The sequence below is a fragment of the Labrus mixtus genome, chromosome 10 (assembly GCF_963584025.1).
Source record: "Labrus mixtus chromosome 10, fLabMix1.1, whole genome shotgun sequence".
In the NCBI taxonomy this organism is placed as follows: Eukaryota; Metazoa; Chordata; class Actinopteri; order Labriformes; family Labridae; genus Labrus; species Labrus mixtus.
The window spans coordinates 21,578,841-21,602,694 of record NC_083621.1 but is presented as its reverse complement, the minus strand read 5'-3'; the positions used below and the strand labels follow the sequence as shown (position 1 = coordinate 21,602,694).

Sequence of the window (23,854 nt, the reverse complement as noted above, 5' to 3'; positions counted from 1 at the left end):
TTGTCAACAAGTAAACACAGTGATTGTTTTAATAAATTACAGGGCTATTTAAAAATATTACAAACATCTTTTGACTTTTTCTGGTATATGATTAAAACCACTGATTTGAATGTGTTTGTAAGGCAAAAGGGTTTACCCATAAAGTTTACTTCCAGAAAATGATCCCCTAACTCTTCAGCTCTAAGTTTTTAGCCTCTTATGGCTAATTGCTTTGTGTTTTTAAAAAAATGCACTTGACTGTATTCTCCAGTGCCCAAAAAACCAACCTAGCACCAAATGGCAGACAAATTAAGGCCCTATTTACACCTGGTATTAACATGCCCTCTGAGTTAATGGATGACAAGTGGATAGCCTTACCACCAGATATAAATCCACCCAGGACTTGTCAAGGAAACAATGAAATGCAGTCACTGAGCCACATTCAGCCATCATTACAGTTTGCTCATCATATGACAATGTTTCAAAAGATTATAAAGGAGAAAGAGGATCTGTGTTTTTGCAGACTGGGGATATGAGATCTGACCGCAAGTGTTCACTTCAGAAGCCCTCTGAGATGCATGATAATTACAGGTGTGAACAGCTGTTACTTAAGAGTGCCACTTGTGATCGGATCACACAGGAGACACGATAATACTAGGTCTGAACAGGATACAAATCTACATCTACAGCCGGCGAATCAGCTGGCTCTTCCTTTCATCCGAAATGGTACTACCGCTAATCTAAGTTGGCAGTGTGGAACTATTTAACATAAAAAAGCAAATTAAATTGGCAGCTTCCTTTATATTTTTTACAATCTTGTTGGCTTGTATTTCAGTACATCTGGATGTTAGTGTCTAAATGCAGCCCCTACTCGCAGTCACAGACAAGAAAACAACTTTTATACAGTAACAATGTTGTACAAGTGTGATTTAGCATCGGCTTGGACATTTAAAAAATCAGTCAACTCTTTGATGGCTAAAAAAACACAACAAATATAAAATGATTATTCCCTTGAAATGAAAATAAAAGTATATACTGTTCTTCCAGCAGAGTGGTCATTACTAGGAAAATCCAGAACATTTTAAAGTAATGTAAATTTAAATTTTTGTTTTTTTGTTAATATTGACTTTGACTTTACTTGTATGTAAAGTGGCCACGTACTGTAACTGGAAACACAATTTCACTGAAAAGTGCACTCATCAAAGTAATCACAAATGATGTCACACTGAGACCATAAATATAAATATACATGAACATTTACAAAAACCAGGCGCTTTCAAACGTGCTGCAGACAGTGTAGAAAACAGGATGGTTAAAGATAACAGTGCGTTCAAGGACTTCACTCTGCAGAGGCATGTGTACATGGTTGCTAGAGGTATTTCGTTGGTCTCTTAGTCCCAAGACCAGACCCCGTCCCTGGCCTCTAATTTGAGGGAACCATATCTTTTATCATGGGTTTTTTGTTAAGGTAGGTCGCCCAGTAAACAAGGTTGAAGCTGCCAAAGAGAACTGGGAAAAGAATCCTTGACATCCTGTCAATTTTGCTGACCGTGTTGAATGTCTTTTTGCTTTCTTGGGCTTTGCAATCACCTTTGGCCTTGATAGGATCCATGGCACCACCTTTGGCGAAAGCTGGAAGTGTGCTGGAGTCCTTTGTGATATTAGGAGCGTAGTTGGCTACTGCTACAGCATAGGCATTATTCCTCTTGACCGTAGATGCCCTGTCTTTTTTCTGTAAAAAAAAAAAAAGAGAAAGGTTTAAGGTTATGATTAAGGTTTCTTAATTGGTAACTAGAAAGCTACATTTCTTGTGCAGAGAGTTGGTTCAGTATTCCAATTGATACATACAACACGTAACAATACAGGTTAAAAAGACCCGACAGAAAACATTGTCCCTTACATCAGGTCATAGCAAAGTCCTTACATAGACACCCACTTAAAGGTTTAAAATATCCTGGCATGGTTAAAGTGCATCATCTTGTGCTAGCTTTGTTAAGCAGTGATATAGCTACAGGTACAAGGTTTAGATTCAAACACTTAAAAAGACGGACAACCCTGAACGAAATCCCATTGGTTCCTTTTGTGAAATGTTAAAGCAGCCACCTCCGCGGCTTTCCTCAGCCTCCAACAGTTTTTCGAGCCTTGCTTCCTTCAGCAGTTACAATTCCAGTGTTTTAAAAAAAACTCATGTTTCTCTCTTTATTACCTTTTCAGTCACAACACTTTTTCCATCCCAAGCCCAGCCACGCTTTGTGAAGTAATTGACAGTTGCAAACTCGATCAAAGCTGAGAAGACAAAGGCGTAGCAGACAGCAATGAACCAATCCATGGCAGTGGCGTAGGCGACCTTTGGAAGTGAGTTCCTTGCACTTATACTCAGTGTTGTCATAGTGAGAACAGTGGTTACACCTGGAAATACACACACAAAATAAGGTTTCTTTTGACAGTCAGTTCTTTTGGCGTTCAGATGCATGTAAGAATGTGATCTACAGGTTCATGGATTTCAGAATTAGTGTCTTGCATCTCTACAGTATAAGGTTACTGCTGCTCTACCCTAACAACCACTGACATTCAGGAAAGTTTGAACTGCTCAGCAGGTTTGCAGTGTTTTGCCACATGACATAGTTTATTCTTGACTTTTTGTTTTGGGCAATTACCTCACTGTTATTCATCCTGCTTGGCTTACTATCGAGTTCTAGGAAAAGAAATGGCTCCTGTTTCCTCGTCATCTTGTCTTCCCTGATACCCATCATCAAATCTCAGTCATTCATCATCATATCTGCATAAACCTATTGAACCCAACATAAACCTGACCTACCCAGACAGTAATCCCACTGAGAATGTGTTTTACATTAGGATTAGGGTTTATAGCCTGTTTGACATTTGAAAGGAAGTCAAAGACGTGGGTCATTGAGGAAGGCAGACACTTACCAAACACAGTCCTAGCTGGGACAGATTCTCTATTCAACCAGAAAGACACTTGGGAAAGAATGACTGTCATGATGCACGGAAGGTACGTCTGGATGACAAAATATCCAATCTTCCTCTTCAGATGGAAATGTGCTGTCATCACTGTGTATTCACCTGTTGAGACAAGGATCAACGTTTGTTTACAGCACCATCACACTAGCATTTGACATGTGGGTATTTATCATGTATTTAAGTGAGTTGAGTTTGAGCACTTGTGTAGTCTGTAGGCTACTTTCAGCTTTGTTGTATTTTACATGCCACCTTACCCTCATGGAGGTTGCTGTCTTTCTTTCACATTAAGCCCTGTTCATATCCAAACCCTCTCTGCACATATATGTGTATATCTAAGCTAAACCATGAAAAAAAAAATCTTGATAACTATCTCTAAATGTTCTGCATTTCACTTCCTCTGCCTTTAGAGAGCATTGAATTGAAGTCACCCACACACAAACACATAAACAGAGGTACAGAAGTACAAATACTTCGTTACCTTACTTAAGTAGACATTTTGGGTATCTATACTTAACTGGAGTAATTATTTTTCAGCCGATTTTTTACTTCTACTTCTTACATTTTCACGCAATTATCTGTACTTTCTACTCCTTACATTTTAAAAATAGCCTCGTTACTCCTATTTCATTTCTTGTGCTTGTTTTCATTCCGGCTTCTCATCGTTCGAAAAAACACACAAAAAAAAAAAACCTATCCAGATAAATCGCGGCATCCGGATAGAGTGAATTTGATTGTGGTTGGATGAGAAGTATAAACATATACCATTCTGACACCCTATTGGTTTGTACGCAATCCATCGCACCTGCACATGACACAAATCACGTCACATTCCAGCAAGGAAACAGCAGACGTATGTAGCCTATACGAAGATGTCCGTGGCAGAGACAACCATACAAGGGTAATTGTTACTAAGCCTGCCCTGGGGTACACCAATTTTCTTGTCCAGTTTTGTTATCTTACATCCGTTGCCCTCACAGATTCCTGCAGCAAAGCGTGGATGTACATTTACATTCCAATAAAAGCTTTTGATAACATGCCTCTGAAGTTTGACTTTTTGCACCATTACAATACTTATAGACATCATATCATGTCATCATATCTTCCACTCCATGAAACACATGTTAATGCTCAGTAGTACACATATATGGTTCTTTAATGTATTTGCATTGTACTAAAATGCGTTCATTTTCAATGTGCACAAATGCGGCTGAAACAGGTGCATCCCAAATTTTTCAACATTAACATTTTAATATAACATTATAGTCATTCCCCTGTGGCGCCTAAGCTTTTGTAGTTAATGGCATTTTTTCCCCCCTTACATTACTTTTACTTTTATACTTTAAGTAGTTTTGAAACCAGTACTTTTACACTTTTACTTGAGTAAAAAGCTTGAGTTGATACTTCCACCTCTGCAGAAGTCTTTTTAAACCCTAGTATCTATACTTCTACCTGAGTAATGAATGTGAATACTTTTGACACCTCTGCACATAAACAAACAAACAGCGCCACGGCTGACACAAATAATATTCTGCATAAAGGAGGAGTTCATGAATAGATTTTTTTTGGTCTTGATGATATGTTGCTAATTTCCCTTGAACCTCACTGTTGTTAAGTTACACTAGAAACACACTGCCTTGTAAAAAAAAACAAAAAAAACCCTCAATTTTAAAACATGTTGAAACGATTGTGTGAAAAGGTTCCTCCATACGTTTTCACCTGCTCCCACTTTCTCTACACTTACTGCAGCCAGCAGAGTCATTAGGCTGAGTGAGGCCCCCTGTGCCTAATTGGACACCGAGTGGAGCCATTCAGTTTGGGAAATAAAACAAGTTTCATGTTTTGTTAGTTGGTATTCTGCTTTAGCGTCCAAGGACACATCGGACATGTAGCTGCAGGAGCTGGGGATCGAACCCTCGACTTTCCGGTTGAGAGATAACAACTGAATTATCTGTATTATGATTTAATTATTAAGTAAGAACAGGAAGATTCTCCCAAGAATGGAGTAGATAAACCTGGTTTAAAGGCCGTCGTAATTGATTACACGAGTTAGAAAAAACTGCACTTTCTTTTTTTCCCACTCCCACAACAAGTATTTTACACACCAAAACTATCACAGATTATTTATCAACACCAGTAACATTGGACTAATGAAATAAAACCCCACCCTCCCTTTGTGCTCCTCAATCCTGTGGTTTATATAGAAATGTTGTATTTGTATGTTTAGTTGCAGAGAAGGCAGCTTTAAGGTGCCTAATCAGTTTGACACACAGATTAGACGGATTATTTACAATGGTAACGGTATACATTTGATAAAATAATCCATCCATATGAAAACAAAGAGGCAGCATGATTTCCTAGCACCAAGCATAGAATAATGGCTGAATAGGTTGTGAAACACTGGCAATTGATGCAGTAGCAAGCAGGCCTTCCAAATGGAAATATCTCCAAGAGAGAAGCCAAGATTAGACATGGGAAGAAAAAAAAGTGTGTTACCCATGGCAACTGAACAGAGACACATAGCTCATTTGCTGTGATTCAGAAATGAGGGCCTTGATAAACGCTGCCGCTTGGCAAGAGGAAAGACCTTTTCAGCATGGTAAGGGGAAAAGGTTCTTCTATTTCCTATATATTATTATATTGTTTTGGATATGGATGTATGGATTTCATACACACAAATTAATACACGTAAAAAAACAAACAAAAAAACAACAGTAGTAGTAGCTTGATGTTACCTAGTGATTTAGGAAACAAAGCTCCTGCTGGTACAATTGAAATAACCCTTCATGCTGTTACTGGAGCACCTCAAGGTTATTGTCTCAGGCCCTTACTGTACAGTCTATTTTCATATGACTGTGTTTCCAAACCTGTTGAGGTTTGCATCATACCTTGTTGGTAGTTGAATTAGGTGTGGTTAGTGTAGACAGGAATGGTAAATACACATGGGCAGCAGGATTAAGACTTAAAAAATGATAAACATCACATACTATCTACGTCATTCCAGAAAGCCACAAAGCCATTCTTCCAAAGACCAAAGACACATAACGTCACTTTAGCCATTTACCCATTGGGCTTTCAATTTCACATACCTACAACGTCATTCTTTGTATTCAGAATAAACATATTGGATAACTAGGTTGTATTCTGCCAAGGAGAAGCTCCCATTTCACACATATTCAATCCAATTATTGATAGTCATAATTATAATTTCAGTTATTCAAAATGAAACATCATTGCAGATACCTATTGTCATTTTTCAGTTGATTTGATTTCAGCAGTTGTCCCTTTAAAATATGAATTTAAAAGACTGACTGTATTGATAGGTACAGCTTAATAAATTCACATCAAAATGGATCAAATGGTAAACTTTGAGTTCAAGATAGCTCCGGTGTGCTTTTAAGGTTATTGAGCTTTTTGTAATATTTTCTATGCCCAGGCTTTAATCGACAACTTTTGATTTCACAGAAAAGCCCTGAAACACACTTTACCATAGTGAACAACACCAGATCAGACAAATGAGAAACCAGCTGGTGATTATGTAGGAGCCAGATCTCTCCCTCACAAGTGTGAAGACACTACAGTGTACCCAGTGTAGAGCTAGAAGGAGGTTGTACATTAGATATCATTCTTACAAGTTCAAATGAATGCTAATGTTGCCCCAAATATTTTGTGGGAGTAAAGAACAGTTTCTGATCAGCATAAATAGATCACCTTAATGATGCTTTTATGTCAGTGTTGTATTTACAGTTTCTTCTGCTGCCTCCAGGGGGCAAAACAGCAATTATTGAAGGTTTTAAAAACAGCTTTCTCTAAAGCAGGGGTCTCCAATATAGAAATGGTAAATACACATGGCTAGCAGAGTAGCAGCATTCTTATTTTATGAGCAAACAAAACAAGGGAGATTCATGGAAATGCTCTTTAAACACAAATACCGGAGAACATGACTAGGACAAGGAGATGTATGGCTGAATAGTGGGATTTTTTGCGTGTGTGTTCAGAGGCTTTTGCAAGATGTCGGTTCCTATGAAGCCTGAAAGCACACTCATTCATGCCAAATGACCTAGTTTTCAAGTACGCTCCACCAAACACTGACACATTAGGAATAAATGATTAATATAAAGTCAGTCGTAATGTGGAGTGACTATAGTTAAACAAGAAAAAAAAGTCACTGGCAGGCATTTGCCATCTAGTGATGCCTCATACACCACTTAACCTCGATGGAAGCATTTAGTGCATGAAATGATAGTCTAACTCAATGACAACCAAGCAGTGCTTTCCTTTACAGAGGCGTGCAGTCATGAGGAAATACTACCAGTTATTGATACCAATAGACTGTACCAGTGGAGCACTTAGCCCACATACACGGGGCACGCACACCAACCAGTAGTGGCGTAGTGGTTGGTTATTGGTGCTTAAATCTTACAGAATTGTTAAAGACCCAGCAGGAGCCTTGCAGTAAAACAGGAGTAAATAAAGACTCTAGGTTTTTGATTTCTTTTTGCAGCTATTTTGCATGAGGGCATTTCTCAAAGTATTTTTATTTATGTGTGTTTTTCCGTGAGAAAGCTCGGCATCTTCCTCTTGTGTGTTAATTTTGAAGATGAGTCTGTCCTCAAACAGCACTCGGCTCTTCTATGCCATCCCTTAGGCTATGCTCACTGAGAAAACTCGGTTGTAAAATGTGGAACCATCGAGGAAAATACTCTAGAGAGATGCCACATAGACATCAGTAATACCTATCAACCCAGAAACAAACTACCAGTATCTAACTCTGACCATAATGTGGTGCACCTCGTTCCACCTCATGTCACTTAATTGAAGAGCAATAAACCTCAGGCGGTATGACATTGGACTCAGGACCACAAGATGCTTTGGGAGCTCGGAGAACTCGGAACTTGGAGGTGTTCGTGTAGGCGTTAGGACAATTGACATTCTGCACTCACAGTCACAACAGATTACATACATTTATGTATAGAGTCTATTGTCCCCGGAGAAACAGTTCAAGTGTTTCCTAATAACAAAATCTATACAACAAAGAGCGCAAACTCAGGAAGCATACTCAGAAAGCAAAATCAGGAAGGCAAGACACCTGTAGAAGGCTTAAAAGGCTAACTCTAGAAGACTGTGGGAGACCATTCAAAGACATGGCAGGTATGCAGAGCTACAATGAAAGTCATTTCCAAAAATTGATGAGCTGGCCTCTGCTGTGGAGCTGAACACGTTTTCACACATGGCTTAAAGACTAATACCTTTGCACCAACATAAGACATAGACATAACTGAAGAACATCAATGTTATTCTTCATTTTTTGAATTCTCCCCAATGTTTCATTGTTGTATGAGCATTTCTATTTTTTTTTAATTGACATGCATTTAATAAAAAAAAATACCATGAATTGAAAAACCATAAAGTCTTGTTGCAGCAGGAGCTTAACTGTCATACTCCATTGAATCTCTAGAGGCCATGCGTCAGTGGTGTGGTTTCATTATTTCTTTAATTAAAATAAAACTGGGGGAACAAATTTAAAGGAATCATAAGGTACATTTAATTCCCCTTATACTTTTTTTCCTTGATCTCTAAATAATGTACCTGTGCTTGATTTGATGGTTTCTTGTCCGACTGTTTGTCCAAGCAGATCGTACTGGTTCAGGCGTGAGCTTTCTCCCTCCACTGTTACAGAGTCAGAGGCATTTAGAGTCCAGGCATAAGTCACTTCAGAGATTGTGTAGGCATCTAAAAAAAAAGGAAAATGTTAAACTAATAGGTGAAAAATCTGGGATATCAAATCAGAGAAGATTTGGCAAGTTTGTCATGGGCGCAACCCACATACTCAACTCTGCTGCTCATCCCACAAATTCATGTTCCTTACAAATGTGGCACCATTTAAAATGGAATTAAACAGGCTTTCCAACCGTATAAGATTTATTGGCAAGAAGCATTGTTACAACAACAAAAATGATCTACCAAACACAAATTCCCATACTTTTTGTGCGATATTGATAAATGATAACCATGAATGTGCATAAAAGCCAGACTGAATAAATGTTCTTCATCATGTTCTTAGGCTGTTTTCTTGGCAAAGAACAAGTGAGGAGAATAAAAATAAAGAGTATTTAAGTTAAGGCTTCTTCATAAGAGATACTCACAGCTGCCAAATTTTAGAGGACATGAATGAAAGTCCATCGGGAAATCCTCCAGATGCATTGGACACTCTGCATGCACAGTTAACCTGAAAAGTAAAAACTTGTTAATATAGAGTTTCTTGATATGAAAGATAAAAAAATAAGTAGGGTCAATTAGATTGCATGACAAACACAATAACTGAACAAATGGGAGTCTATTTTGCTACTGAAAATACGATATGACTACCTGCTTTGGCAGGGTAAATATTCTGAGTTGTTCCTCCTCAAGAAATAGTTGAACATTGTTTCCTTTTACTTGTTTGCTTTCTTGCAGAGAGTTAGCCTTGAAGATAATTTTCATGTCCTTAAAAGTGCTCAGCCTGCAGCCCAGTCAATCCAGTTTAGCACAAACACTGGATGAGCTAGCTTGGCTTAGTCTTAAAAGATCTCTGAAGAAGATAGTGTGTTTTGATTGCATTCAGAGATTTTCTGTTTTTCTGTTTTCTATTTGGTTATTTCTTGGCTGATGGTCTTGGTTAATCTGTTCCCATCATTTTGTTGTTGTTTTGCCTAAAAACTTAATTTGTTTTGGCCAACAAGTCCAACAACATACACTGATTGGTGAAAACATTTTTATTTTTCTGTGAATAATGCACAAAAATAAGAAGGGGTAGGACCAGAAAAGTTTTTAACTTCTTCCTATCCCTTTTGAACATGAACTATATTATTTGAGTTATTTATTTGTTGCTATGGATCCTGAGGATCCAGTTTGTTTTTTTTGTTTTGTTTTTTCCTTTTTATTTTGTGTTTGTATTATCTTAAACTATTCAATAAATTGACTTATAAATAAAAAGTGTAATTGCAGCCACTGTGCACTAATGAGACTATTTTGTGTAACCAGAGTCTTGAACTCACAACCTTGGACACAACCAAAGATGCACTGTGAGCATACACTGCAGTTTCCTCTGACGCTTTTATGAAGCAGTCTAAGTCACACTGGCTGTTGACCATCAGATCTAATGTTGTACAGTCATAGTTTTTCTGTTTTAATTTTATTCTAATGACTTTCTGACCAAGCCAAACTTTACTTATGTAAACATAACTGGCTTACAGTTGTAGGGAATAGAAACACACACAGAGATGTGGGACAGAGGCCATGGTGGGGCTGACCATGCAAAAGGACAGAAACGTTTTGAACTCATGTCAAATATGTAGTTATCAGAGTTTGTGTGTTACACTGTGGGAGTATAGGTTTTAATTGGTTTATTATTATGCATGACTTTATAGTAATGTTTTATCTGCATGTATTAATTTATGGTTTTTAGTAAGTGTCCAGATTGTTTTGTCTGAAGATGACGTATTGCAATAAAAGTATCCCCTGAGCCAAAATGGAGAAAGTTTAATGACCTCAGGAAAAGAAGTCAGACTGATGAACATCATTTCAATCAGAGAGACAAGTGAATTAAGAAAATGATTTATGACAATGAGTAACATGTAAATGTGACTTGACAGAAATACTTTGGCGCTTAGACCAAGGGGTGGTTGATGTGTTTGGAGAATGACAATTCTGAGCGTCCACAGAATATATCCTGCTGGTGAAGCTGCTGACTTGATGAGACCAGATGGGTGAAGAAATGATGGATGATTCTGATGCTGATTCTGATGATGATTCTGGGAAGATGGGCAGTGATGGGGAGGTGGAGGGGCGCACAAAACATCAGCATGAAGGAACTAAAGGCAAAGAAAGAATCATATTTAAAAAAAGGGGAGCAGAACAATGATAGGCTGACAATAAGGGAGGAACGCCATGCAATTGGTTAGATGAGTACCGCTGATGAGACTGACTGATTACCCAATTACAGCCCCAGAACATGACAGCTCGAGAATGACAGCTCGAGAATGACAGCTCGAGAATGATCGCGGAAAGGTGAGTGAGCGTGCAAAAAGGGATGAATGAGAAAGACCTGATCGTGAAGCAATTATAGAGTATTCCTGACTGAACTTATGCTAGAGCTTCATATTACCTGCCAAGTCAAAGCTTGTGAATAATTTTGCTCCATCAGGTCAACATCTGGTGAAAGTTTCTCAGTGTTATTGCGTAAGACTGATTGATATGATGTAAAAAATAAATAAATAACTTTAGACAGTTGCTCTAGCATTACGGTCAGTACTATTAGCCTAAAAATCAAATGCAAGTCCTTGACTGAACCTTTGTGCAACGTATATTTTCATGCATTGGAAGATACATTTTCTAGGAGAATGAAAAATAAACCATTGGTAAACAATAAAGCCGCCTTGCCAGGAAATAATGTTGTTTCATTGAAGGTTATGTGTTGTGATATTAGGACAATAGGCCGCTGATAGAAGCCTCATATTTAGTGTGATGGCATAATGGTGCTGTCAGTATGTACCGACAAAGTCAGACTAATCCCCAACATAGTTCAATTAGCATTAACGTCGGTTCTTATTCAAATTCAGAGACTTGAATTACCTCATGGTGTACAGCAGCGTCCCATCATCTTTGATCCTTAGCAGCTTATTAGGCATGGTCATGTTGTGAGCCACAGACTTTTTCCCATTGTGGAAGAAGGTGTCTGGAGTCCAGATTTTGCTGGCCATCAGGTTGTTGAGGGGCAAAATATTCATTGGACCTTCAAACTTCAACCGCTCGTCCTTCCAGGTTTGTCGGAAGAAAACATCTATGGTGTACTCCTTCAGTTAGGAGGGGAGAGATGGGTTTATTATTCAACATTTTATACTTGTGTTTTTGTTTGAACTTAACATTATTTGAAAATGAGGGCCATTCCTACACAAAAAAGAGAGCACTAAGAACGTGTGACTGCCTATGTTTACAGTTCTTCTTGACTGGTTCTGAGGTCAAAACAACCCAAAAAGAAACCATCAAAAGAAACAACATACAAGGAAGAATTTAGTGCAGGAAGCAGTGCTCTGTGAAATGTGTCAGTGTTTGTGTGAGGGGAGGGGGAGAGATAATCCTACAGTGTTACTTGAACGACTAAAACAAAAAAATATTGCTTTATTTAAGTCTTTAGCAGCTGTCACTGACAGAAAATAATTTACAATTTGTTTGAATACTTTGTTCAGTTGAGTCTCATACTGTATGTTGTAGAAAAGCGAATAATCATTTTAGAGGTATTTTATTTTAACAGAACCTTCAAAATCTGTTCAATGTTCCTTTAATAAGTGCGGTGAAGAGTGAGGCAGACGATTGGTCTGTAAAAAGTTTGTTACATTTTGTTCGCTTTTGTTTTGCACATTCTCAGCAAATCCTCCCATTAAAAGATCAATTTATCTCAATGACAAATATTGTCTGCAGAGCTTTGGCTTCAAACCTGAATCTACATTGCATTTCAGTTTGCCAGACAAACTGCAAACCTACAACTGTGATGATAAGTCATCTTGAACTTTTCCCACTTCAGTATTGCAGTGTTTGCAGGGGAAGAGAGGAAGATTAGGAATCTAAAAATGGAATTAAAAAAATAAAGCAAAAGAAGAATATTCTCTTTCTTTAAGATTGTATGAACAGAGAGTGCAAGACCTTGTTTGAGTTTTTTTTCCAATTAAATTAAAAACAGAGGTGTTTATGTATAATTACACACAACAAATGAAAGTCCAACATCTGCTCTCACCATGTCAGTGTCTGAAACAGGTCCAAAGCTGGTGACGTAGATGTTTGTCTTCACCTCAGTAATCCTGTCTAGAGGAAGAGACAAACAGACTAGGCTTTAAAACACAACAAGAGTAGAAAACAATCTCAACAAATTGCAAAAAGAGAGCTAGACGTTTTGGGGGAAATTATATAAGAACCATGAAATATTTCCAACTTCAAACTTTTTTTCAAAAAGAAAAGTAAGACTTAAAGGGCCCATATCATGCTTTTTTCTGGTTTTATATGCTCTTTAGTGTGTTTTCCAAGTGTCCTGTGCATGTTTAGGCACATCTATGTGCAAAAATTCAAAGTCCGCGGAAACGCAGCTTCTCCTACGTCCTCCTGTTAGCTGTAGCATTAGCTGCATGTAACGCTCGGTTCTAGCCCCCCTCGATAAAAATTTGTCAGTGTGAGATCACTGATCTAAGTCCATTGGCTCGTTGTGGCAAGCCCAGCAGCTCATGTTGAAATTTCTGAGAAGCGATACAAAGATTCAGGATGAAAAATCAAAAACACATGCACAGGGGTTTTCAAATGTTCAAACATCCTGCACTTAAAATAAAGTGCTGCCAAAAGTCAAAACAGAGGAATTTACAGCAATTCATAAACATTGCAAAGTAAATGGTAAAAGGACTTGAGCTTGTATAGTGTTTTTCTCGTCTTCTGACTACTCGAAACACTTTTACAAGTCAAACCTTCACATTCACACACGATGGTAGAGGCTGATATGTAAAGTATCCATTAGTATTAACTAATCCCATTCATACACATTCACAAGCCGCCACAGAAGCAGCAGGAGCAACTACGGGGTTAAGTGTCCTGCCCAAGGACACATCGACATGCGGCCGCGGGAGCTGGAGACTGAACCCCTAACCTTCCAGTTGGGAGATGCCCAACTCTACCACTAAGCCACAGGCACCCCAAACACACAGAAAGGGGAAAAAATAATGCAAAATCCAGTTCTTCTATTAGAAGTGTTCAGGCCTATAGGGGGAGCTAAGTGGATCAGCTGTAGACAAGCACTGAGTATACTGATTGCCAGACACAACAAATCGTTAACTGGATCATATTTTAGTGTACAATTGTCTCTGGTGGACTGATAGCTCTGCGTAACTAACTACCGCTGCTAGTGAAGCAACGGCTCCCTAAGCCATGTAGCTAGCAATAACATACAATTACCTGAATTTCCCAATTATGGGTGCTTTGACACTTCTATCATTGTTACTTTACTGATTTGGTTATATGACATCATTTAACCATTATTATTGGATCCATTATCTTACGGCGTCTCCCTTTCTGTTACATTTCCCAGTAGTCGCAGCTTTTTGCATGAGTCTTGTTCTACCACAGGTTTCTGCCTGTTAAAAGGACGTTTTTCTTGCCACTGTTGCTAGGTGCTTGCTCATGGTGGGCTTGTGTTGAGACTCTTTAATTTATATTACCGACAGTATGATCTGAACCTTTTGTAAGATATCCTCAGATATCTTTTGTTATGTTTTGCCACGGTATGAATACAAATTGATTGACTGATTGATCGATTGACAAGACGACATCCTTTTCACTCCTGTGACCTTGGAGAGCCAATTCATAACTCTTGCAAGATTAAATGTTGGACCTAAGATTGATAGTGATAGGGCTGTCAAACAATTTAGATTTTTGATTGTGATTAACAGCTCAATAAATAATAAGGTTTATGTTGTGCTTTTATTTTGTATTTGTGTACTGAAGGGTACTTTACTTACTGTTTGGACACAAACATGCTTTATTTTAAAAGACAATAATTAAAGGTTACACCATTAACTTAACAGCCGAAAAAAGGAACAGATCAAAAGCCAAATGAAAACAGCTACAATGAGCCATTGAAGGCACAGAGGTGATGTTCTTTTTCCTCACTGTGCCTACAGGCAGACTTTTCTATCAGAACGGTGGCTTATTTATTTATTTATTAATTATTTCAATTAATTTTATTTTTATTATGTTTATTTGAACATATCTTCAGATTGAATAATTTCAGTGATTTTTAAATGGTCTATTTTAATGTTTCTTTTTTCCTCTGTCATGATGCTTTTGATGTCTTGTGTGAAGCACTTTGAATTGCCTTCCTGTTGAAATGTGATATATAAATAAACGTGCCTTGCCTTTGCTTGTGTGCCCAAAGAGACAAACGGGACAAAACTGCATCCGATCAAGGCAAAAAAAAAAAAATGCTTTAATTTATGAGCGTAATCGCATCGCAACGTCAACGACCCTGGATAATCAGCATACCTTTTTTTTTTTTATATACATTTTCATTCTAATACGATGTTACAGATGAGAAGAGCAAAGCCTTCCATGCTCCTATTCAAGTGATAATTCTCTTCTGCATCAGCGCTGCTGCATCAGGTCCATTTGCTTTCTCTACACTGTCTCCTTCAATTATTACTGAAGCTCCATCTCTCCTGCTCGGGAAAGTAGTACTATAAATCTGTACTACAAAGTAAACAACATCTCCCAATCTAAAGCTACCATTCAATTGCTCTCATGCATAGCAAGGCAATCCACTTTAGTTGTCCCTGTAAAAAGCAGTATAATGAAAATGCTTTCTTATTAACGCAGTGCTGCAAATCATGAAGAAGGGGAAAGTCGCGGGGGTAATTGATGCAATCCTTTGAACAAGGCCTAGGCTTTCACTCATTGATGTAAACCAGGTCATCGCATGTGAATCAGACTGATTTAATATGGACACGTTTTAACGGAGCTCACCCGCCTACATATGTTGGTTTAATCTACAGAGAGAGCCTCATTTTCACGCATCTGAAAAATATCTAAGAAAAAAAAAAACATGTTTGCCACTAAAATATTTCACTCTGCACCACCTCTTCTCGTTAGATTTTTTTACACCCGAATATTCTCGTTGCTATCCTGAAATTAACAAAAGAAAGTCAATTTCATGTTGTGCGCTTTATTGACGCCTGAGTCCGTGCAGCTGCAGTCATCTTCCCCTCCCCACTCCACACATTCTCTGGGGAATATGTTTCCCACCTAGGCGGGCCATCCAGGTATATCAACAGCAGCCCAGGTATATGTTCCACGCAGATGATTGGAATTTAAGATGATGCAATAATCAAGTAGGTGATCTACCTCACTTTATCTTCACATACCTGTCACAGATCTGTGAACTCTGGAGGTGACCAAAGAGAGAAAGAAAGCTAAGTCTGAATGCATTTGTTGCAGTGCATGATGAACGTCCAATTTACAAAATGTTAGATTGCCATTCTGTTTTTTTCTTTTCCATTTTGTGCAGCTGCTCTGCTCTCTATTGGTTTTGCTGTGTCTTAAAAACAATCCTCCCCACATGAGGCTCACGTCATGGAGTTACAAGTGAAACTTTTTCAAACAGGAGTTTTGTTTTGTTGCACGGAGCCATGAAAATGGATGTATTTGCACCCGATGAGGACCGGAAGTTGGTCATTTAAACGCATGTAATTTCTCTCTCTCGTTCAGTGCGAGTGTGTCTGTCATTTAAACTGCCCCAACCCCTCTTCAAACAAAAACAAAAACCCAGATAAAACAATAATAGCAAGATCACTTTTTCACTTAATCACCATTTATCACAGAAATTAATCGAATTTTGGACCATTCTTACAAGTGCATAAACAAAACAAGATCATTTCAAGCTTGTATAAAGCTACATCTATAAAAGATAATAGTGAATAGTGCAGAAGCACTACAACTCTTCAGTCTACATGTTTATAAAAGTATATAGTAAAGTATTTTATATATAAAGAAAAGGACAATAAGACCAGTAGATCATGATCATAAAGTTGTTCAAAGATAGAAATTGGTGCAGACAAAATGTTTAGAATGCAGATTTTTTGGTGCATTGCCAACAATAAAATTACTTTTGTCATTTTGTAATTTCATTATGTCTGTCTATGGTATAAGCCACACCCACTTCCAGTTTTATATTCAAATACAGATACAGATCATTTTTTGGTTGAACAGATACTCATAATGACGTCTCTGCACACCCTCGTGTTCAGGCAGTTCTTGGATGGTGACGGCATTGATGTCACTGACTAGCCCTCTTGTTCCCCTGTCATAAATCCAATTGAGCACCTATGTGACTTTATGTATCCGATCTGTGCACCCTTCATAAAATTGGGCAATGATGGACACTGTAATCCTTAGAAAAGCCTGTACTCCAGAACATGGGCTGACTTGATGATAGCCACCATACCTTTTTTAATCTGACGCTATCATTAGTGGGATGCCTGGAAATCGAACCATTTGAGGTCAGTTCTGGGCTGTCATGGCGAGCTGTGCTTCTTCTGTCTGATTCCACAGCAGGAGGCAACGAAGGAGAGGGAAAGGAGGAACGCATAAAGAAGCCATTCGGCCACCAATGAGCAAAGGTGTTTGTATCAAGGGGAGGGTTGCTATCCGGGGGGTGTAGAACATTTGTGCTGGCCCATGCCCCCCAGCAAAAATGTGCCTCACTGGTCCTGAGGCTTCTTGTCTGTCTTGGGTAAGAAGAACAGTAGCAGTCCGGGTGTCTCACAAAACTGCATGTGTAATCACATCCAAAAGGGAGCAGGCAGTGTCAGCCTCTCCAAGACTGTGGTGAAATCGGAGCCTTGCGAGGCGGAACAGAGCTGTGTGTATTTGCTTAGTGTGTGAACGTGCAGCTCTCTCTGTGATGACACGCTAGGTCTTCATCAGCGTACGCTATGAACGCTGATGAAGGCCTAGCGCCGAAACGCGTCCGTTGCTGTTGTTGTTGTTGCTGCCTTACCCGGAGTAAAGACGCCTAAAGGACATTTTTGTGTGCTGACTTTTTGTCTCTTTCTAGTCTAGTCTCCTTTTACTGTGTTTAACTGTCGAGAGTGCTCCTCGTTTGCTGTTTCTTTCACGCTTTGCCTTAAGCCTGATTTATAGTTCTGCCTCACCTACGAATGAAAGTTGGCAGTGTGATTTCTATGCTAGTTATTTTGCCACAATTTTTTTTAAATTATTTATCAGTGATAAGGTAAACAAAAAACTAATATGTGCACATAGAAATGTCACCAAAAGCAAAATAAAAATTTAAAGGCATGCAAAAAAAAAAAAAAAAAACAGGAAAACATTTGCAAAGACACAATTCAATAATACAGACAAACACATTTAAATGAGATGTGTTGAAAGTCAAGTAGTAACTGTTTATGTTGAGGTAGGGTAATGAAAAAGGTAAGAATGTTTCTGTATGGTGTGTGTGATAGTGTAATGCATCGAAGTGAGAAGCTGACAAAATAAATCTAAATATACACATTAATGACAAAAAGAAATACAGTATATAAAAAATAATATAACCTTATGACAACATATTACAATAAAATGTATGGTCTTCATGTGACCATCATAAAAAGAGAGAAACGATATACATATATACTTCCAAGCATCTTCATATATATGCACACACATACATAAACCTGATTCATACACACATGTAATATTTCAGAAGAACTGAGAACCAGAGATCGCTGCCAGGCCAACAGAGGGCCAGAAGCGAACATGGAACATAAAAAAAGCTAGCCGCACAAACTATTAGTCCAGCTGTACAGGCTGAGAGCTGCCAAGTTGAAAGAGCTCTGTTCCCCATATGGCAGCTCCTGGGCTGATGGCCCTAGGAATTTGAATTTCAAATCTCACCAAATCCTGAGGGAGGGGCTCAGCTTTGGGGTTGAGGGGCCAGCTGGATATTAGATGCCAAATGTGGAGGATTGTTGGAGAAGTCAGGATGGAAAATGAAGCTCTTTTGTGCACTGACGCTAAGATAAAGTGTTTTTATCAACACCCAAAATGCATTGTTGGAAGGAGATGTGTTAAAGCTATACAATGCTTATGAAGCTTAAAATGTATTAAACCCCTTAGATGCTTAGACTGCCTTTTGAATTGCTTGATTAAACAAAAAGAAATACAAAATAAAAATATCAAACAGTGTCGCTCTGTTCTTTAGGATGAATGTGTGTTGTTTCTATTTTTGTCACAAATTTTCTAACATGCATTTTCTCTTTCACAACATTGGTTACAGTTCCAACACATTACTTGATACACCATGTATGTCGAGTAATAAAGGGTTCATTGGGTTTCTAAACAAGAACTGCTGCTGACTGTTCTCCTCTATGTGGAGCAATAACTATTGATTATTACCTTAAACCAACCCCTCTTAAAAACAACAACAACTGACCTATCCCTTGGAAAGACAAAGAGCAATACTTTTCAATAATCAACATTTTGATACATGAAGTGATAAGAGATCATCTTCTTACCCCCAAGACCTGGTCTCAGACGGTTGTCATATCCATCCAGCAGGCTGTCCAGTATCCGTGTGAACAGGGTGATGTTTGTTTTAAAGGCATCAGATGAGGCATCGCCATTTACTGACCTATAGTGTACAAACACAATAACATTAAGACCAGCTGTAAGAAGTCATCAGCTTTTATTTAGTTTCAATAATTCACAACCTGACAATCAACAAATAAACATTATTATTTCGGAGAACTGTCAAAACCTGCGTTGTCAGGTTGTGCTGCCATTTAAATGAAAGAAGCTAATTTGTCACCGGTTAGAAATGTTCCCTCTCTGCTGTAGCTAGACAGAAACTGCTTTACCTCCAGCTCTGTGATTGGTGCTCCTGCTATAAAAGTACAGTGATAGTAATTCATGAAGAGAATCAATTCAAATGACAGTAACATTGACCAATGACATCTCCCTTGTTAGTGGCTGGGCTTTGTTATCATAATCTTCATGACAAGTTCTGCCTGAATGACGCTGAATTACGAGCTAGCTAGCTAGCACTTGTGGCCTCCTTCGTTCCCACAAACGAGGCTACAAGTAATGTTATTGTATTTATAGTAGCCAATTAACAATCCACACCGTTTTCTAGATGACATTTTAACAAAAAGTTGGGAGTTAATCGGCAAACACCTGAGGTTAATTTGCTGAAGAAAACCCTCTAAGATTACTTGTGTTTATCTATTTTTAATCTATTTATTTTATTCTGCTACTGTCACTGTTTTAATAAAGTTTATTTGGGAAACGTCATTATGTAGAGTATCCTGTCAGTATGTTCATTTGCAAAGTCAGTGATCATAATTCACTTTTTTTTCTGCAGAATGGGCTGTTTATACAAATAAAACATTACACACATAAAATAATTGAGCCAATCATATAACACACTATAAGAAAACTATTTGTAGTGGTGGGTTACACAGTGCCATGATCACTGTTCACTGTCCTAAAGTGTCTATTGCTAGCTTGGCTGTGTTACATGAGGCAGCTTTCCACACACACTGGGAGGTGGTGAGGAGTGGAAAGCAGATGTATATAAATATTTATAGTTTTTCAGATGTGAGAATTTGATTGTTTTGGGGCACGATCTTCCAATCTTCATCAGAAAAGTCTTGAATACGTGAACCTACTATAAAGTGGTATACACACTAGAAAATACTGTAACTGCACACAGACGTCCATCGAAGTCATGTTTTCAGAATGTGTTTGTCAGAGGAGACAATATGGCCTCAAAATTGGATGTTTCTCTAATTTCTCAGCAATATACTGTTTTGAGCAGGTGAGTTACCGAACCTGTCACACCTGAAGTGAAACATGTGAAACATACCCTGTGGTTAAAAATAAATAAATTAAACATCTATTGGTCTTAGTATGAAAATAAAAAGCAAAGCAAATAAGACATGTGACATGTTGACTTTAAACATTTATATTTTTCTGAGGGCTGTCAGCATTAACTAACCAATCGCGAATCATTAAGGACTGAAATTAAAGCATTCATTTTTAATTGTGATTAATTGCATGCTACTTTGCCCCTGTAGTCACAGTGATAGAAAAGAACGATACCGCTACATCTTTGAATGTCTCATTTCACTTTTAAAAAACTCTTTTTATCTAAATGCAAAACAATGAAAATTTCAAACATGCAATTAAAAATTCAATTCATCACAATAACTATTAAGATTTAGGGGATAAATCGCAATCAAAAATTGTAATGGTTTGACAGCCCTGTAGATTTTGATTCACTTTTGCAATACATGCTGTTCTTTTGCCTTTGTCATGGTTTTGTGTTGTGTATTTCCTAAATCCCTTTCAGGCCTATTAACCATTTCTCAGTGATTTTGTTTTCCTGACAGTCCAGGCTATCCTGAGCTAGAATTATGTACAATGTATATTAATTTCATGTATAATGTTTTTGCTTTCATAGATGGATCATCATTTTTTAGTAGCCTACTTTAACTCCAATACATTTCCAACAAGACAGCACAAAGGCTATAGGACCTATAATAGATAACTGTCCACATGGCCTTGGGTTTTTATTGGCCAGACTGATTAATCTGAGGGGGGTATAGGCTGCCTCTCTCCGTGTGAAGCTCAATGATAATGAATCCAGCATCAGAAGCTTGAAAACAGAGAGCCTTGTTCAAAGAGGCCCAGTGACTGATGCTCGGCCTGCATGTTGTTTCATATTCAAGGCGTCCCCCATTCAGAAAGATTCACCTGGTCTTCCAGAGAGCAGTGTGCGACAGCAAGCAGATGAGAAGTGATGAAGCGCTCTCTCTGCTCCACATGACGGCATCGAAACCTGCACACACACACACACACGCGCGCGCACACACACACACACACACACACACACACACACACACACACACACACACACACACACACATATAGGACAGCCGCTATAATGAATGGAGGCTCAGTTAATCAGCTTGAAATACCAGTGGTCCTTTACAGCCGTAACATCCATCATCTAATCGCGGGGATTCCTTTAAACAAGCGATGAAATAAAGAAAGCTGAAAAGCAGCTGATAGCAATTGATATTCAGTATCACGTCCAACGCTTCCACCTTTTGAATAATTCCATCAATATATCATTGAATCAACTCGGTTAACCGATAAAAAGCTTTATCGTCAGATTGGAAGATGAAGAAATCTGTAAAAGAAGAAATCCGCTAAAAAGAAAATTCCTTATTGAATTAGAGGAAATGCGAAGGAGACATTAAGGTAATCTCCAACACTCACCAGAATCGCCTGATAATACCAATTTTCTTAAAGACAGATGTTTCCTTTGTGACTGATTCAGAAAGAAAACAATCACTTACGTGCAAAAAGTACCTGCTGCAGCTGCAATCGTCGAAGATGAAAAAAGTTGAAGGCAAATCAAATCTCTTTCCTGTTTTGATTAGACTTAATGAGTATGTCATGAGAACAAAGCTCATAAATCATATTCCTGGCCAGCAGCAACAATCCACCCGAGATGCATTGGCTTCCATAGTGTCCTTAAAAAAATGTGTAAAATTGTAAGGCCCTATGTAAAAATTAGAATGAAATTAATGACAGAAAGCCAAAAAGAAAAAAAGAAACAGAAGCCGTTGTTAAGGTTGATTGTGGATTCAACCTGCCCTGGTAACAAAGCCTGAAAAACACTCGATGTGAATCGTGATAAGCAAGAAGCACATCTCAGTCTCCCTCATCTCCACACAAAAACTACAAAGGCTGAGAGGGAGACACTCTGGGTCCTAAAGGAAGTGTGGTATCAACGAATCCTCAATAGTCTTGGTTCAAATATTCATTTTTTTACAGCAGAAATATGTATGTTTACAGATAGGCTAACACACAAACATATACAGGCCTGTAGGATATTGAAGCAAAATAATGTGTTTGAATGATAGGCAACATTTTGGGTTTCACTGAAGACATAAATGCGTGTGTTGTTAAATTATTTCAGACACTGTGTTCTATATTATTAATGCTACTTCAAGTGATGAATTTAATCTGGGATACTTGATTGTTTTAGTTCTCAACTAAAAGGGGAATGAGAACAACTAAGGTCAGTCTGTTTTTCTAGATTCAGGAGTAGAACAAAATAAGGCATGCTTATGGATTCATGCAGGGAAATAATATAAGCACCATATTAATGACTTTTACATAGAGTCAGAAAACGACTGCTTCCGTCACTTTGAAACTATTGGTAATGGATAAGGAAATCTACTCATCATAACCCTAAAGTCCAGCAAACTGAAAACCTTTTTACATTTCTGTAATCTTGTTTTTAAACTTGTGTTAAGCCCCAAAGCATCTGATTATCAGGTCTGGAAGCTGAAGATCTTAAAATTGTAACAATTTCTGAATCAGTTCTTTTTAACAGGACCTGAGAGCAAGACCGGAAGACAGGTTTGAAGGGGAAAAGGAGATTCATTACAAAAATAGTGATGAAGTGCACTGAAGACTTGATTTAACTGAGGGCTGGTAGGGAAGGCTGGTGGAGATTGGTGGAGATTGGTGGAGACGCTGAGGGGTGGCTGTGGCTCGTGGTCACTGAGGTGACAGAAAGGTGCGTGGCTACAGCGTTGGAAGGGAAGGATGAAAAGTGTGGCTTACAGCTCAGGTGGAAAGAGGCTGAGTGGTGTGGCTGAGGCACTATGGCTTGTAGGTGGAAAGTGTCACCAGGTAATAAGTGTGGTGTTCTTTAAAACCAGTAATTACAAAGGGTTTCACCGTTACAAATCAAATCACTACTCACTAAAAATTATTTATTAAAAACACATTAAAAACAAAAAGGGACTGAGGCAATACAACCGATGAAACCCAATGCATAAAAATGTACAACAATTTAAATTTCAGGAGACTTAAACTTAAGCAAACTACTAAAAATCTAATCCATGTGAACTAAAAACAAACACTAAAGTCTCCAAAAAATGTCCATAAAACAGCTTAAAAGTTCAATCCGGGTGAGGCTCTACTTATTGTTCAGTTACAGTAGCAGGAGCACAGGGTATCACATGCTCTTTCCGTGTCATTTTCAGCACCTACTCTTCTCCACACAGACCTGCAGCGGCTCCTCCAAACTGCTGCGATGTGGCGGCTGCGGCTGGCTGGAGAGAGAATTGCACCCCATAGCTAAACACACACACACACATTACAGTATTGCGGGGTCCCTTTCTTTTCTCCTCCACTTTTCTTCTGGATTTCTCATTCCCCCAGTGCACCTGTCCAAAAAGGAAACCCGCTCTGTGTCTGCCAATCAGCTGCTGGGGTTCAATTAGTCTGATCAATTATCTGTGAAAACAAT

General features: G+C 38.4%; 1 protein-coding gene across 2 annotated transcripts; it reads right to left on the bottom strand.

The window, feature by feature from the left end:
* On the bottom strand, positions 1–22,264 carry LOC132982319 (gamma-aminobutyric acid receptor subunit alpha-2-like). Of its 2 annotated transcripts, none has more exons than XM_061048744.1 (10): positions 21,885–22,264; positions 21,277–21,361; positions 19,038–19,153; positions 12,731–12,798; positions 11,572–11,792; positions 9,105–9,187; positions 8,548–8,691; positions 2,911–3,063; positions 2,186–2,388; positions 1–1,711 (listed from the first exon to the last, which is right to left on the bottom strand). In XM_061048744.1, exons 2-10 carry the CDS (start codon positions 21,345–21,347, stop codon positions 1,403–1,405), a joined length of 1,368 nt encoding a protein of 455 aa, XP_060904727.1. In that variant the 5' UTR covers positions 21,348–21,361; positions 21,885–22,264; the 3' UTR covers positions 1–1,402. The 2 variants fall into 2 exon arrangements, with proteins under 2 accessions (XP_060904727.1, XP_060904728.1); XM_061048745.1 differs by having other exon boundaries at positions 21,898–22,264.
* Positions 22,265–23,854: the final 1,590 nt, after the last annotated feature.

Bases quoted from the DNA above. Each gene is read 5' to 3' on its own strand.
- LOC132982319 (XM_061048744.1), bottom strand. From the start codon at position 21,347: ATGTGGAGCAGAGAGAGCGCTTCATCACTTCTCATCTGCTTGCTGTCG. The intron at 19,154-21,276 runs GTGAATCTTTCT...TGTACACTATAG, and splicing joins ACTGCTCTCTGGAAGACCAG to GTCAGTAAATGGCGATGCCT. The intron at 11,793-12,730 runs GTGAGAGCAGAT...TCCTAACTGAAG, and splicing joins CTGTTTCAGACACTGACATG to GAGTACACCATAGATGTTTT.